General features: G+C 54.3%; 1 protein-coding gene and 1 long non-coding RNA gene across 23 annotated transcripts in view; one reads left to right on the top strand and one right to left on the bottom strand.

Moving 5' to 3' along the window:
• Positions 1–28: 28 nt before the first annotated feature.
• Positions 29–3931, top strand: LOC145544851 (uncharacterized). Its single transcript, XR_014081672.1, has 2 exons — positions 29–478; positions 1112–3931. It is a non-coding gene; the product is annotated as an uncharacterized LOC145544851 (long non-coding RNA).
• NCAPD2 (non-SMC condensin I complex subunit D2) overlaps positions 2523–13407 on the bottom strand; it is a 26493-nt gene continuing 15608 nt past the window's right edge. For 13 of the 22 annotated variants that reach the window (XM_081588191.1, XM_081588190.1, XM_081588205.1 and 10 more), the window contains 22 exons: positions 13085–13219; positions 12904–12991; positions 12627–12807; positions 12023–12147; positions 11286–11516; positions 10805–10979; positions 10168–10252; positions 8495–8628; positions 8035–8167; positions 7860–7944; positions 7619–7783; positions 6885–7054; positions 6048–6159; positions 5850–5973; positions 5612–5767; positions 5107–5284; positions 4926–5020; positions 4356–4436; positions 4070–4253; positions 3303–3429; positions 3053–3205; positions 2523–2853 (listed from right to left, as the gene is read on the bottom strand). In XM_081588191.1, coding sequence (XP_081444317.1) covers positions 2768–2853; positions 3053–3205; positions 3303–3429; positions 4070–4253; positions 4356–4436; positions 4926–5020; positions 5107–5284; positions 5612–5767; positions 5850–5973; positions 6048–6159; positions 6885–7054; positions 7619–7783; positions 7860–7944; positions 8035–8167; positions 8495–8628; positions 10168–10252; positions 10805–10979; positions 11286–11516; positions 12023–12147; positions 12627–12807; positions 12904–12991; positions 13085–13219 — 3003 coding nt within the window. In that variant the 3' untranslated portion in view covers positions 2523–2767. Of the gene's footprint in view, positions 2854–3052; positions 3206–3302; positions 3430–4069; positions 4254–4355; positions 4437–4925; positions 5021–5106; positions 5285–5611; positions 5768–5849; positions 5974–6047; positions 6160–6884; positions 7055–7618; positions 7805–7859; positions 7945–8034; positions 8168–8494; positions 8629–10167; positions 10253–10804; positions 10980–11285; positions 11517–12022; positions 12148–12626; positions 12808–12903; positions 12992–13084; positions 13220–13407 lie in introns of all 22 variants that reach the window. The other 9 variants (XM_081588187.1, XM_081588185.1, XM_081588197.1 and 6 more) reach the window with 1 other exon arrangement.

Consider the following 13407-nt stretch of genomic DNA (forward strand, 5'->3'; position numbering starts at 1 on the left):
GTGGCGACGCGGGCCCGCCTCGCCCAGTCCCAGCCCCCGGGGTGCGGAGGCCTGAGCTACGTGCGCCCGTAAACTCGCGAGTAGTCGGCCCCCCACTTTTTTTTTTTCGGGTCCGCCAGGTTCTTGAAATGTGCACGCACCGCGCGTGTGGGCTGAGGATGGCGTAGGGGAGGAGACTGAGACTGGCCCGAAGGAGGAGGGGGACCGATGATGGTGACTGGTGGGGAGGGGGGAGCACTGCGGAAGACTAGTAAACTCGGGGCCGGAAGCCCAGGTGAGAAATGAGGACACTCGGGAGCCAGGGACGTTGAAGCTGCCGCAAAGAAATAACGGGAAGACCTGGGGAGTCGGCTGGATGGGGAATTGGAGCCGGAGGCAGGAACAGCTCGCGGCTGCAGGCTCCCCACTTCCCGCCCCCGCTCCCCAGCTTTCAAAGGCTGAGAAGCAGGACTGCTGAGGAACTTCTCGAGGCTCTTCGGTAGTGACACCCGCACTGCAAAGGAAAAGCACGGGAGGGGCCTCCAGCCGGCTACTTCCCCGCTTCCCCACTTTCCCCCACCCCCCATCACTTGGCTTCGGGCCTCTCTGGGCCGGGGGCCGGTGTGGGCAATGGGATGTGGGGCCCTGGAGCGGAAGGAGGTTCCGGAGGACGCGTGAGCGGTGGAGGGAGGTTTCAGCATTGAAGGTCACAATGTCCTGCAGTGCGGACAGCGGGGAGACCTGAGAAACCAGGCCCTGGGTGCACCAGCTGCTCTCCCCCAGGCTCGGGCGGGGGCCCCAGGGGCGGGATAGCATCTCTGTTGGGGGCTGGGCGTGTAGAGGCCAGGGGGCTCCCACAAAGGCGCTCCTGGGAAACCTGAGGGCTGTGCCGCCTGAGCTGGGAGACAATGCCCCTTTCACCCTGTCCAGCTTGGTCCAGCCCCCGGGCTGAGAGCTGGACGTGAGGGCGGAAGTCCCTCCCCATCCTGGGACGTGCAGGCCAGCCCTGGAGTCAGGGCCTCCCCTTCCCGTGGCTATGTCCAGGAGATGTTGGGGGCAGGGTGAGAATAGGGAAAAAAAATCAGGAGTCTTGGGCACTTGGTGAGACCAGGCCCCTGGCTCCTCTCCACAGGTGATGTGGAGGAAGGAATCCATTCCTCTCCAAGCCCAGTCGGAAGCCAGAGACTGTGCCGGGTCTGTGAACTGAGGATATTGAAAAGGCTGGATCTGAGGACTCAAGGGTTGAGGGTTTGTAGGGGAGGGGTGTGGGATGGGGTAGAATGGACATTGCCCATCAGCAGGTGCTGGGGGACAGAATTGGGGCCTCTTTGCTGGCCCAGCGTAACATGAGACCAGCCCCCTTCTCCAGCTGAAAAGCCTGTGGCTAAGTTTAGCCTGGCTGGTGATAACCTTTGCTTAAAAGGCAGAGAGCACGCGGTCCTGCACCCCGACTCCAGCAGTCCCTTCCTTTTCTGGGACTGTCCTCCTCCAATGTTTGCTGTGGCGGGCGGCCATCTGCATGGTCCATGCCCCGGGCTTTGCAAGAGCAGCAAGAGCAGGGCCTGTGGGCACCTAATGGTGAGGGGAGGCATCACACTGAGGAGTCTGCTGGAAAGTGGATGGGGCTTCCTCCCCAGGCGCCCCCAAGGACACAGTGCTTTGCCTGAAGAGGGCCTTAGGAGGACCCCCCCACCTCCTGCAGCATGTTCCCCTTTGCCGCATGCCTGTCATTTCTCATTACTGTCCTTTGCTGAAAAGAGGGAGTTCAGTGCCCAGGGACCATGGACTGACGCAGTCTGCTGTTGTCATGACAGCAGAGACACCAGTGTAGTCATGGCAGCAGCCACACTGCCTGCGGTTCAGGTGACTCAGCAGAGAGGACCTGGGGAGTAGGAGGGGGTATATAGGGCCTGCATCTAGGGGCTGACTTCCTGCAGACCCTGTAACATTGTGAGGAACCCCTGGGGGACCGTCTCTAGAGACACTGTCTAGAGCTGGAGGGAAGTCATGACCTGGTCTCCCATCAGCCCGGCCAGCTCAGTCACCTGTCTTTAGAGATGGGTGAGGGGCATGAGTGGGGGTGGGGGCAGGACAAAGCGAGCTGTTGGTCAGAGGAGGGTTTCTCAACCCCAGCTTCACTGGCTGACGCATCCTTTTCTTGTGGTGGGACCTGTGCTGTGCATTGTCAGATATTTAGCAACATCCGTGGCCTCTCTCTACCCACTGGCTGCTGGTAGCACCCCTCCCCGCTAGGTTGTGACAAAGAAGTAGTCTCTAGAGGTTGCCAAATGTCTCCCAGAGGGTAAAATCGCCCCCAGATTGAGAAGTGTGGCTCTGGAGTCTAGGCTGCCTAATTCTACGCAGCGGAGCGTCCTGCCACATGTGCGGGGGGGAGGCTGGGAGGGAGCGATGAGGCACTGAGGGACTGGACACACATCAGACCCCTGGGCTCAGCGTCTCCCTCTGGATCAATAACCCTCTGCTGTTGCCTGCCTCCGGGCTAGCGAGAAAGACGAATTAAAGACAAGCTTAGGAAAAACCTCTAAAACTATATAAAAATATTTATTCATTAGAAAACAAGGAAACGGACAAACATGTATATATATTCCAAGGAAAGCAGCTCAACTCAGTTCAGTTGGGCTAGTTTAAGAGCAAAGCCTTACATTACAATGACCACTTATGCATTAAAAAACCAAGGAGACAGGCAAACAAGTATTTTACAAGGGGAATGAATTCACGGTCACTATAAGACACCTGCACAGAGGGGTTGGGACAGGCAAGGCTGCCCCTAGGACCTCTGCCTGTGAGCAGATGCCCGGCAGATGGGGGTGGTTTTCTTGGGTGTCTCATCTTCTGTCATCTCTGCTGACAGTTCTGTACAAAGAATTGGGGGAATAAGAAAAAGCTGAGTCACAAAGATGGTGAAAAATAGGTCTCAGAGAACAAATGGGACAGTCCTAGACTACACTGCACAGGAAGATGACCTGGGGGTGGGGCCTACACAGCAGGACCCCCCCCCACTGCCCCGCCAGCACCCCCACTCCTGGGCTGGGTCTGGAAGGGAGCACTGCACCTTCGTCGCTGGATTCATCGCTCGAGAAGACAATCCTGAGTTTCTTTCTCGAAGCTCGCTGCTGGGTGTTTGGATGCTGGCGGGTAGTACGGCGGGGCTTCGGTGTGACAAAGTTGTCTGATGCTGCAGAAGCCACATGCCGGTGTCGAGCGGCTACAAGAGGCAGAGGTGTGAGTCCAGAAGAAAAAACGGAACCTCCACCCGAGAGGAGGGCCCCGCCCAGACTCTCCCAAAGGACAGCCCCGTGTACCAGCTGGCTGTTTTCTGGCTGACGGGGCTCTTTGGCTACTGCCTTGGCCAACCTCACGTTCCTCTACTGAATCCAAACCTCTGGTGTGACAGGCCCGAAGTTTCTGCTCAAATTCATCTATTACAGCCTGGAGGGAAAATCAGATTAGAAGCAGGCCTGGAAATTGTTATTTCTATGAATAAAAAGAAACCAGTCCACGAACAGACATGAAGGAATCCTGAACGCGGAACTAAATGAAGAACCCGAATGAGAAGAGCACACTCTGGTTCCAACCACGTGACATCCTGCGAAAGGCGAAGCTGCCCTGACAGTAAAAGGTGGCAGGGCTGGGCCGGGGTGAACAGGCGAGCAGGGGACGCTCAGGGTGGGGCGTCGAGTGTGAAGCGCACACGGTGGTGGGCACAGTCATCAGCACACATTCATCAGCACACATCACCAGGAGTGAACCCTCCTGGAAATCACGCTCTCTGGGCAACGGGGATGTGTCAAGGCAGGTTCACAGATGTCCCGCACAGCCTGTGGCGGGGGATGTGGGTAACTGGGGGTACACAGGGAATCCTATACTTTAATTTTGCTTTGAACCTAAAATGGCCGTTAAGAACATCTCCTGAAGAAAAGAAAAAAAGAAACAATAGAAATGGAGACAGAAAGATCTGGTCTCAGGTCACCCAGTTGTTTGGTTGCAATCAGCTAGGGGTTAAGTCAGAAACCCTGAGCCTCAGAACACCTGTGTGAGCTGCGGCCTGAATGCAGCAGGCACCGCGCACCTTGCCCTCAGGCTTGGCCCCACGCCGCAACTTGCCCACGATGGACAAAAAGGCGCTGAAGATGGACTCATCTGACAGTTTATCGCCAAAGCAGTCGAAATTGTCGAGCATCTTGCGGAGACCCCGCTCCGTGAGGGGCAGCTGAGACACGCAGTAGGCCAGGTCCCGGTACTGCCGCTCAGTCCTGCGGGCAGGGAAGGTGTGGTGAGGCTCAGCGGGACCCCCGAGGGAAGGGTCTCCCCCAGCCCCACAGAGGCCCCGAGAACCCTCCAGGAAGGCAGCATACTGGGCCGTGCGGAAGCGCTGACACAGCTTCTCCACCAGGCTCTCGGTCTGCTTGTCCTTCGTGATGTAGGAGAGCAACTGCCTGTGGAGGGGAAATGGATGGACCACCTTGGGGGTGGCCCCGAGCCCACCACTGACACCCGCCCAGGCCCTCCCCAGCACCCGCCTTCTGTCGCCCTCCTAACTCAGCAGCAGACTCTCCTCTGCCCTGGCCTGTGCCCTGGCCTATCCCTCCTGCCCGCTCCCTCACCTCAGGGAAGGGTCCACCCCACCCTCCTGAGGAATTTACAGTGTGACTGGAAACTTAGAACAAAAGCAGCTGTCATCCAGTGAGTCCTATTTACGTGCTTATCACCGTGGTGTTAGGACTTTTATCTTACTGAATCTTCTCAAGAACTAAGGAACAAGTATTTGGGGGCCTTATTTTACACAGGAGGAATATAGTGCAGAGGCGGGTTGGTGCTGAAGTCCACACAGCTCAGAGCATCAGACGGGACATCACAAACAGGTCTGTGTGACTCCTAAGCCTGCTCTACAATGGAACCGATGCCCCAAGGCCCAGGGACTCTACTTCATGATGGTGTGGAAAGACTCTTCCTCCACTCCTCCCTCAGGGGCTGACAGGCGGCTGATGATATCTGGAAGGAGGTTATAGATGGCATTCGCCTGTAAGAGAGAGAGTCACGTCACAGAGACCGGCACATGACTGCCCGGTCCCTTGGCAGCAAGCCGTAAGCCACCCCACCTCTCACCTTGTTGGAGAGCTCGTTGAAGAAGTTCTTGGCCAGGGCAGCGATCTGAGGGGCAGGGTCGATGAGCAGCACAGCCATCTCACTCACCTGCCCCTTCACCTTCACCATGTCCTTCAGGATCAGGTGGGTCATCACCAACGCGGCTGTTTTCCGCACGTGCTGAGAGGGGTCCCGGAGGCTAGGGATGAAATCTCACGGCATTAGGACGTGTGCATACCCGATGGTGGCAGGGAGGCCCTCAGTAGGAAGCCGTGGCCTCTCCTGACAGTACCGTATAGCAGGTAGAAGCTGTCTAGAGCTGAGTTTGGGGAAGGAGGCCAAGCCTGGTGCCAAGGCTTTAGATGAGAGGCATCAATCCCTTTGGGTCACACCCAGCCAGGGGGTGCCCAGATGTGGGAGGGAGCCCTAAAGACCAGGGGGACACAGTTCTGGGGATTCCCACACTGACTTCCTATGGCCTCCAGGGCTGGTGGCGACCGTGATGGTGCTGGGAGGGGTCACTCACCGAGCATACAGATGGGGTGTCCAGGGGTCCACCAGGTTGGGGAAGCGGATGGCCAGATCCCCAGTAGCAATCATGAGGTTAGAGCGAACGATGGGGAGCGAGGACTTTTCTAACATGGTGAACAGAAGACGAAGCTGGGAGTCACAGAAAGTGGCACTAGAGGCAAAGAGAGGATCGTCAGGGAAACCGCACCAGCCCCCACCCTGCTCGGGAAGGCAAGCTCCACCCTGGGGCCCACCTGATCATGCAGAACTTGCCCAGGGCGAGTGAAGCGGCTGTGGAGAGCTCCGGGTTGCTATAGAGACCAGGGTTGTTGCAGACTTTAAGCAGAAGTGGAACAAAGGCAGCCAGTGTCTGTTTGCCTGGTGAAGGACCAAGTCAAGGTGTGGGATGGGCTACCCGGCTGCGGAAAGGCTCACCCAGCAGCCCTTCTCACCTTCCAGCAGCTCCAGCTCACAGATGCCGCGGATGAGTTCTGCCTCGGTGTCATCAGCTGTGGCCCCACCCAGCCCCATCTCCTCCTCCAAGGTGGACTCAGAGTTTGAATTCTGATGGGAAAGCAGCCAGGGATCATGGGTGAGCAGACAGTTTTGATTCCAGCCTACCCTTCATTTCGCATGAATGGATCTGGGGAAGGGCAAATTCTGCAAAGCTGTTCACAGGCTTGTCACGTGTATCTGAAGAGGAAGGACTCGTGAATTAAATAGGAAAAGTACTAGGTCCCCTCCATTTGTGTTGAAAGTGGCCAAAGCATCCCACATCTCTTCTGATTCATCCTCATAGCAGCATATAACTTCCTGGACAAAATAAACCGATGGAACCTGCCAGACAATGGCTCAAGGTCACAGAGACGGTCAGACTTTACCCCACTGCTGCAGGGCTGTATCTCATTTGTCTGCCAGACATCACTGCCTCCAGTGGAGAGAACACAAAAGTCCCATCAGGGGCCAGACCCAGTATCGAAGGCTGCCAGCAAGGCAGTGGGAGTGTGCAGGTTCTAGCAAACACTGCCTTGGCCACAGCCTTGATTTTATGCTGAGGTCCCTACCTCGATGCTCTGGATTTACCTAAATGCTTCGTGGGTAATCCATCTAGATTCTCACTAATCGATTCCAGGGTATCAGGAGCGAGGAGGCAGAGCCTCCGTGAGCTCAAGGAACAGGAGAGAAGCAGAGCTCCCCAGAAGGAAACGTGAAGTGAAGGACCTGAGGGCCAGAAGCGAGTCTGGGCAACACTTGGGGCAGGAACCCAAAAGCGCAGGCGCGCTGCTCACCTTCTCCTTGGGCTCCTTCTTCTTGTGCTCCTGCTCCTCCCGCAGGACTCGGCGCCGACAGAGCTCTCCGCTCACGGCCTGCTCCAGGTGCACCAGCTGCTGCAGAGCCACGTCCCCGGCCAGGGACAGCAGGTTCATCAACAGGAAGGTGGGGAGCATGGGGGTCTCCTCTGCAGGACGGGGGCAGGAAAGCAGGGAAAGAAAGGCCATCAAGTCTCACGGGCCCCTGCACTGTTTTCACTGATGGTCCCCTGGCTCACGTGCTTTACACCCAGGGAAGGAGGAGGGCTTCCCTGGTGGAGAACGGTAAACAATCCGCCTGCCAATGCAGCAGACGCGGGTTTCCATCCCTGGTCCAGGAAGATCCCACATGCCTTGGAGCCACTGGGCCCAGGTACCACAGCTACTGAGCCTGTGCTCTAGAGCCTGGGAGCCATAGCCACTGAAGCCCTTGGGCCCTAGAGCCCACACTCTACAGTAAGAGAAGCCACTACCAGGAGAAGCCCATGCACTACAACTACAGAGTCGTCCCTACTCACCGCAACTAGGGAAAAGCCTGCGCAGTTAAGACTGGGCACAGCCAAAAAGAGATAAAATTATTTAAAAAAAGAAAAGAAGAAGCAAGAGAGGAGGGTAGAGAGCATGTTAGCAGTGACTGTGCAGCCTGAGTGACAGATACGGACAGGGAGGGCTGAGGGGGTCAGGGTGGCCCACCACCCCTCCTGCCCACTTACTCGGGGCCTCCTGGTGGTCACTCTTCTCCAACTTCTCCAGGGCCTGCTTTGCACAGTCCTGCAACATCCGGGCACAGATCACCTCAGGGCCCTCGGCCAGCTGGTAGATGAGGGCCACAGCTGCCTCCTTGAACGGGATCCAGAGCGGGTCTGGGTGGACGCTGCCTGCGCAGGAAGAAGGGGAAGCTGCCACCGCAGGCAGAGAAGCCACTTCTGCCCCATGCCCTGCGCGGCAGCTCACCTTTCGTGACCATCTCCCGCAGTCGCTCAAACAGGCGGTGCTCCTGGGGCAGCCGGAAGGGAGGGTGACGTTCACCCATAGAAGGCTGTTGAGGGCCGGGAAGACAACACGGGTGAGTGTCAAGGGTGGACAGGACACCCACTGTCCCTAGTTTGGACGTTACCACCCCACGTACCTTCCTCCTGTCTGAGACGTTGGCGATGGCGTGGCACACCTGCTGGGCCAACCTGTAGTCTGGTGGGATCTTCTCGTCCAGCCCTATATTCACCAGGGTGTCCAAGTTGCTTCCCACAATCTCTGGCTTTCCTCTAGGAGAAGAAGCCGTAGAGTTAAAGCTGCTCACGGACACCTCTGGGTGGGGAACACCACCAAGGAGGGTAGGAGCCAGCACCCTCCTCAGGGCTTCGTGAGCCTGGAGTGCTGCGTGTGGGGCCGGCCCTCAGCATCCCTTGCGCGCCGCTGACCCCACTCTGCTGCGCGGGCTGGAACCGCACTGTCACTTGCTCTCCATTTGGGTGGCGACGCACGCGCAGAGCTCGGCCAGGCCTGAGTGCTCTCACTGGAGCAGTAATAACGGTCCTCAGGGAACCTTCCTCTCCTCGCTCACCCCTCGGCCTGTCTGATCTGAGCCTCACCGTGCCATCATCCCAAGAAGCATGACGGAGGAGCAGCGCTCCAGAGGGGAGCAGGGCACCTTCTCAGTTGCCCGCTCCCACAGCACCTGGGTCACTGCTGGGCTCAATTCATCCTTCTGCACAAACTCACAGATCTGGAGAGAAAAGAAAAAGGGCTCAGGCCCCAAAGTAACAATTCCCCTGACACCCGGTCTGCCTCCTCTGAAGAGAACACTGAGAACCGGAGGTGGAGAGGAAGGAGGCAGCTGAAGATATAAAGCTGGGGTCCGGGAGATATCTCCACCTCTGCTACTTTCCACTCTCCTGCCTTCAAAACGTTTCTTTAGATGACGTGTTCAAACTGACCTTGTTGAGTTCGTGCACATTTATAGTCTGGACAACACTTTGTGGAGATTTCTAGTAGGTTTTCTCGCTACCACCAACTCAACATGTCCCAAATGGACACCATCATCTTTGCCTTTCCTTTTGCCAATGACAACATCACCAACAGTCTCATATGCCTCAAACCTCTGTCACCTGATTTTTTATGCGTAGGTCGCTCATCCCACCTTCTCTCCCTTTTAAAATTTGTCTTCCATGAAGTGCCACTCTATAGATGTTCCTCCCACCCCCGAAGTCTAGACCCCTGTCACTGCACACCCGCAGCAGCCTCCAGGAACATTCCCGGCTTTGGCTCCCACCAGCCTGTGTGCTGCGCTCTCCCAGATGTCTGCTTCATCAGGCCATAGCCCTGCTCACCATGTACTGATAGAAATAGCTCTCCGTGGCCTGCTGTATGGGCTCCTGGCCAGATGCTGCCCTGTGAGATCTCGGGCCAGGCGCCTCCAGCAGGCTTTTCTTTTCCGCAGTGAGGAGAAAACGTGGCTGGTGGTGCTGCTCCTCCCAGTGGAGGCTTGTGGTCAGCACCATCTCTGCCTTGGGCCCCACCACCCAAACCCTTCAAAGCAGCTCTGCCGCACTGAAATGCTGATAAGGTTTAAGTCCTAGATCCCACGGATCTTCCCAGTTCAGCTCCAACCTGTTTCCAGCTTCACTATCTTTTCCAGGTAACAATCTTGAGCCAGAACGCAACAGTCTTCCTTCTACAACAGAGGCAGTGCTCTTGCTTGGCTCTGTCTGAAATGTTTCCCCTCCTTTCTTGAATTCTCTAAATCTGACGCATCAAGATCCAAATCAAGTCCTGCCACCTTCAGGAAGCTCTGCCCTCGACTCTTTGACCTGACACTGCTCTCTTCTCTACTCGTCAACATAAAGTACGAGGCAGGAGTATGTTTTCTGGAACTCTGAAGCCTGAGATTGAATCTTAAACTTTGTCACTAACTGGCTGAAGTTAGCCAAGTTCTTTAAGCTCTCTGTACCTCAAGTTTCTTACTGGAAAATGTAGGTAATAATACTGCCTCCTTAGAGCCATTGTGAGGATGAAACATGTTAATAGGAGTAAAGTGATTAAATTAGTGCATGGCACAATGTGTTACATTACTGTTGCTACAATAGCTGTTATCTGTACTGCTTAACTATCTGTGGCATTGCTCTAAAATGTTTTATGTTTTTTGGCTGCCAACTAGAGTTGAAAGCAAATCATCTTATATTTCTTTGAGGGGCTGAGTAAGTTGCTGAGCCCACCATAATCACTAATACTTGCTGAATGAGTAAGTGGAAGTAAGCATACTTACGATTTCCTCAAGACACTGAATGGTCCCAACTGAGGCGTCCACCAGCAGCAGAGAGAGATTGTGAATCAAAGTCTGGGCCTTGGCTCTGTGGGAACAGCAGAGATCAGGGATCATTAAAAGACAGAGAAGCTAAACCTGGCAAATAGGTTCTTAGGCAATCCCACCAACGTCAAACAATAAACAACTGTTTCAGATACACGGACAAAGAGAACAAACTAGCAGTCAGTCACCAGTGGGGAGGGGGTGGGGGAGCGGCAATAGACAGGAAGGGGACTAACAGGACAAACTATCCTGTATAAAATAAGCTACAAGGATACACTGTGCAACATGGAGAATATTTTATAACTAAAAACAATATAACCTTTAAAGATTGTGAATCACTACAATGTACACTTGTAACTTACATAATGTTGTATTATACTATATTTCAATAAAAAGAAACAAAAACAAACCAAATAACTGCTTAGGCTGGGTTTCACTGGGAGTTCCCTCCTCCAGTCCATGACAGACCTACTGCCTCTGGGTCTAGAAGTCCCCTAGGAGGAGCCCACTCCCCCGCCTCCCCTCAGGAAACTAGATAGGTCCTGGGAGAGGCTGACTTCAGGGAAGTTAGCAAAAGCCAATGCAGCCCGTGTACCTGGCGGAGTCCCCCTTGGGTTTGAGATAAAGTTGGCGGTAAGCGTTCAGCACAGCATCCCGGACGCCAGGCTCCTTCGACCAAATGAGAGGCAGCATGCGGCGCACCCCAAACAGGGCCTGGGGTACCCCAAATTGGAATACCATCACAAAGAATTCAATCACCTCCTGCACAACTGAGAGGACAGACACAAATGTCACCTATCAGCGAAACCTATTGGCGAAACACCCCAACACTTAAAGACAGAACCTCTCTTAATGTATCAACACGTGAGGGGACACCCGCCCCATTTCTCCTGAGGACCCCACCTCCCTCCAAAGCCCCGTGAAATACTATATGCACACTCTACAGGGCTACACTAGCCAAATAGAAGTAGAGAATCTGGGCCCTTCAAAGGAGCACACAGACATCAATCAAATATGGATAAGACGGGTCCTTCCAACTGCAAGCCCTGGGCTGTGTGGTGGGGACGCCGGCGCACCTGTAGTTGTGTGTTCGTACATCATCTTGCTGATGATGCCAATGGCCTTGGTGATCTGCAGGGAGAAGCTGTGAGCATCCTGCAGGTACTGCACCAGCAACTCCTGCTTCACCAGCTCATCGTTGCATTCCTCTGGCTCTGACCCACTGGGCTTGTCCTTACAGCCAGTCTCTCCTGGGCCCAAGTTCCCTACAGCCGCCTGGGGGTTCTCCTGGGTGGGAGCTGCTGGGCCTAGAGTTAGAGAATAACAAGTTTTTGAACAAGATAGTTTTTGTTCAAGGGTATATGGGGAAACCCAAAAGTTGTAACCATCCATGAGTATGTGTTTCTACCATAGGAAAGTTTTGTCATGCCGTGCAGCTTGCAGGATCTTAGCTCCCTGACCAGGGATCAAACCCATGCCCCCTGCAATGGAAATGTGGAGTCCCGACCACTGGATTTCCAGGGAACTCCCAATAGGAAAGTATAAATTTAGAATTTAGTCTAAAATATCTTGGTTCATTTCTCAGAAAAGATTCCTTGAGTTGTCTCTGGTTTGAAATACCCTTCCACTCCCTGTGACTGTGACCTCAGGCCTGTAGGTTGCTTCCATTCCCAAGAAGACACACTGCAGACCCCACTCTGGCCTCCTTCAGTGCCAAACTGTGAGTCAGGTCAGTGTCTGAGATAAAGTCAATGGGCCATAAATACTAGCTGAAGTGTCTTGTTTGCTGACTGAAGAAGGAAAAGGAATTTACCTTTGAAGATGGTTCCTAAGAGACTGAGGAACCTGGTCTCCTCCGACTCCTCCAGGTCCACATGACAGAAGGGTTCAGACTCCTGGAAGTGGCCTATGGCTTCTTGAGTGAGGATGATGGCCTGCCTGACAGAACACGGCCTGTCACCAATCTGCCCCCTTGAGAGTGTCACGGCAGCCTGTGTCAGAGAGCCTAGCTCATGAGTTCACCAAGAACCTAGACCTTCTGGTGGAGAACTCTGTCACTTGTGTAAAAAGGAGCTGGGGGGGGGGGAAATGAAGGTAAGTTTGACCGTGTGACTAAACATTATCTCTAGAAGGAGGCGCTTAACCACGACTGTTGCTGCCCCATGGGAAGGGAACTATGTGGCTAGAAAGCAGGCTTGGAAGAGAGATTTCATTTAAAAAAAATGTATCATTAAAGAATGTATACATGTGTATAACAGTTACTCTGCTGTACAGCAGAAATTAGCACAACATTGCCAATCAACTAAATTTCAATTAAAAACATATATATATATATATATATATATATATATATAGTTCCCCAAAGGCAAATTCAAAAGCTAATGGGTCACAAGAGAATACTGCATTCTTTCCCATACTTGTAACTGGCTTTGGCTAGCAACCAACGGATGCGTGCTTCCACCTCCTCGGGGGTCTCTGTCTTGGCAACGCCCTTGGACATCCCCTCTCCTTTCTGGGGAAGCGTCAGCAGCTGCTGCAGGGTAGCTTTCAACTCTGGCAGCATGGCCTCCCACTCCTCGGCGGGGTCTAGCTCTGCGGCTGAATGAGAACGTTTCACTTAGACTCTTGCCTTGAGCTCTCCGCTGTGGGGAGAAGGGTGTCAGGGTTGAAAGCTCCCCCACAGCCCCTACTCACAAGGCACTGTGGCTCGCCTCTGGGCCCTCATCTCTTGTAATTTCTGGGTCTCCTTCTGCAGTGGTCCAGCAAGGTCAGTGTCACTAAGCTACCAAGGAACAATGAATACCAGGGTCACTGACTCGTGGAATTTCACCTGTTACCATTTAATCCCTCTTCTGGGTAGGCCAAGGCTACGTACCTTGCAGGAAAAGGGATTATTGGCAAGAAAGCTGGCGAGCAGCTGGATGGCGCTTTTACAGACCAGCACTGACTTGTCTGCCAGACGCCCCACAGCTAAGGCCACCACTGCCTGGAAACGTGTCAGGGGCAGAGCCTGTGGAGGGCAGGAGGAGAGGATCAGATCCCAGCCCACACTGGCCATAATGTCAAGATGATGGTGAAGTGCACTCTACATGTGCGAGCCACTCATCTGAGGAAACTTTTCTACAGGATGTGAACAGTTCAGGAATACTGTGCATATTAAGACAGTGTAGTTCTTGAATGGAGCCAAAATCTTTGTCC

Source organism: Giraffa tippelskirchi, chromosome 4 (genome assembly GCF_054371585.1).
Source record: "Giraffa tippelskirchi isolate mGirTip1 chromosome 4, T2T-mGirTip1v1.2.pri, whole genome shotgun sequence".
Taxonomy (NCBI): domain Eukaryota; kingdom Metazoa; phylum Chordata; class Mammalia; order Artiodactyla; family Giraffidae; genus Giraffa; species Giraffa tippelskirchi.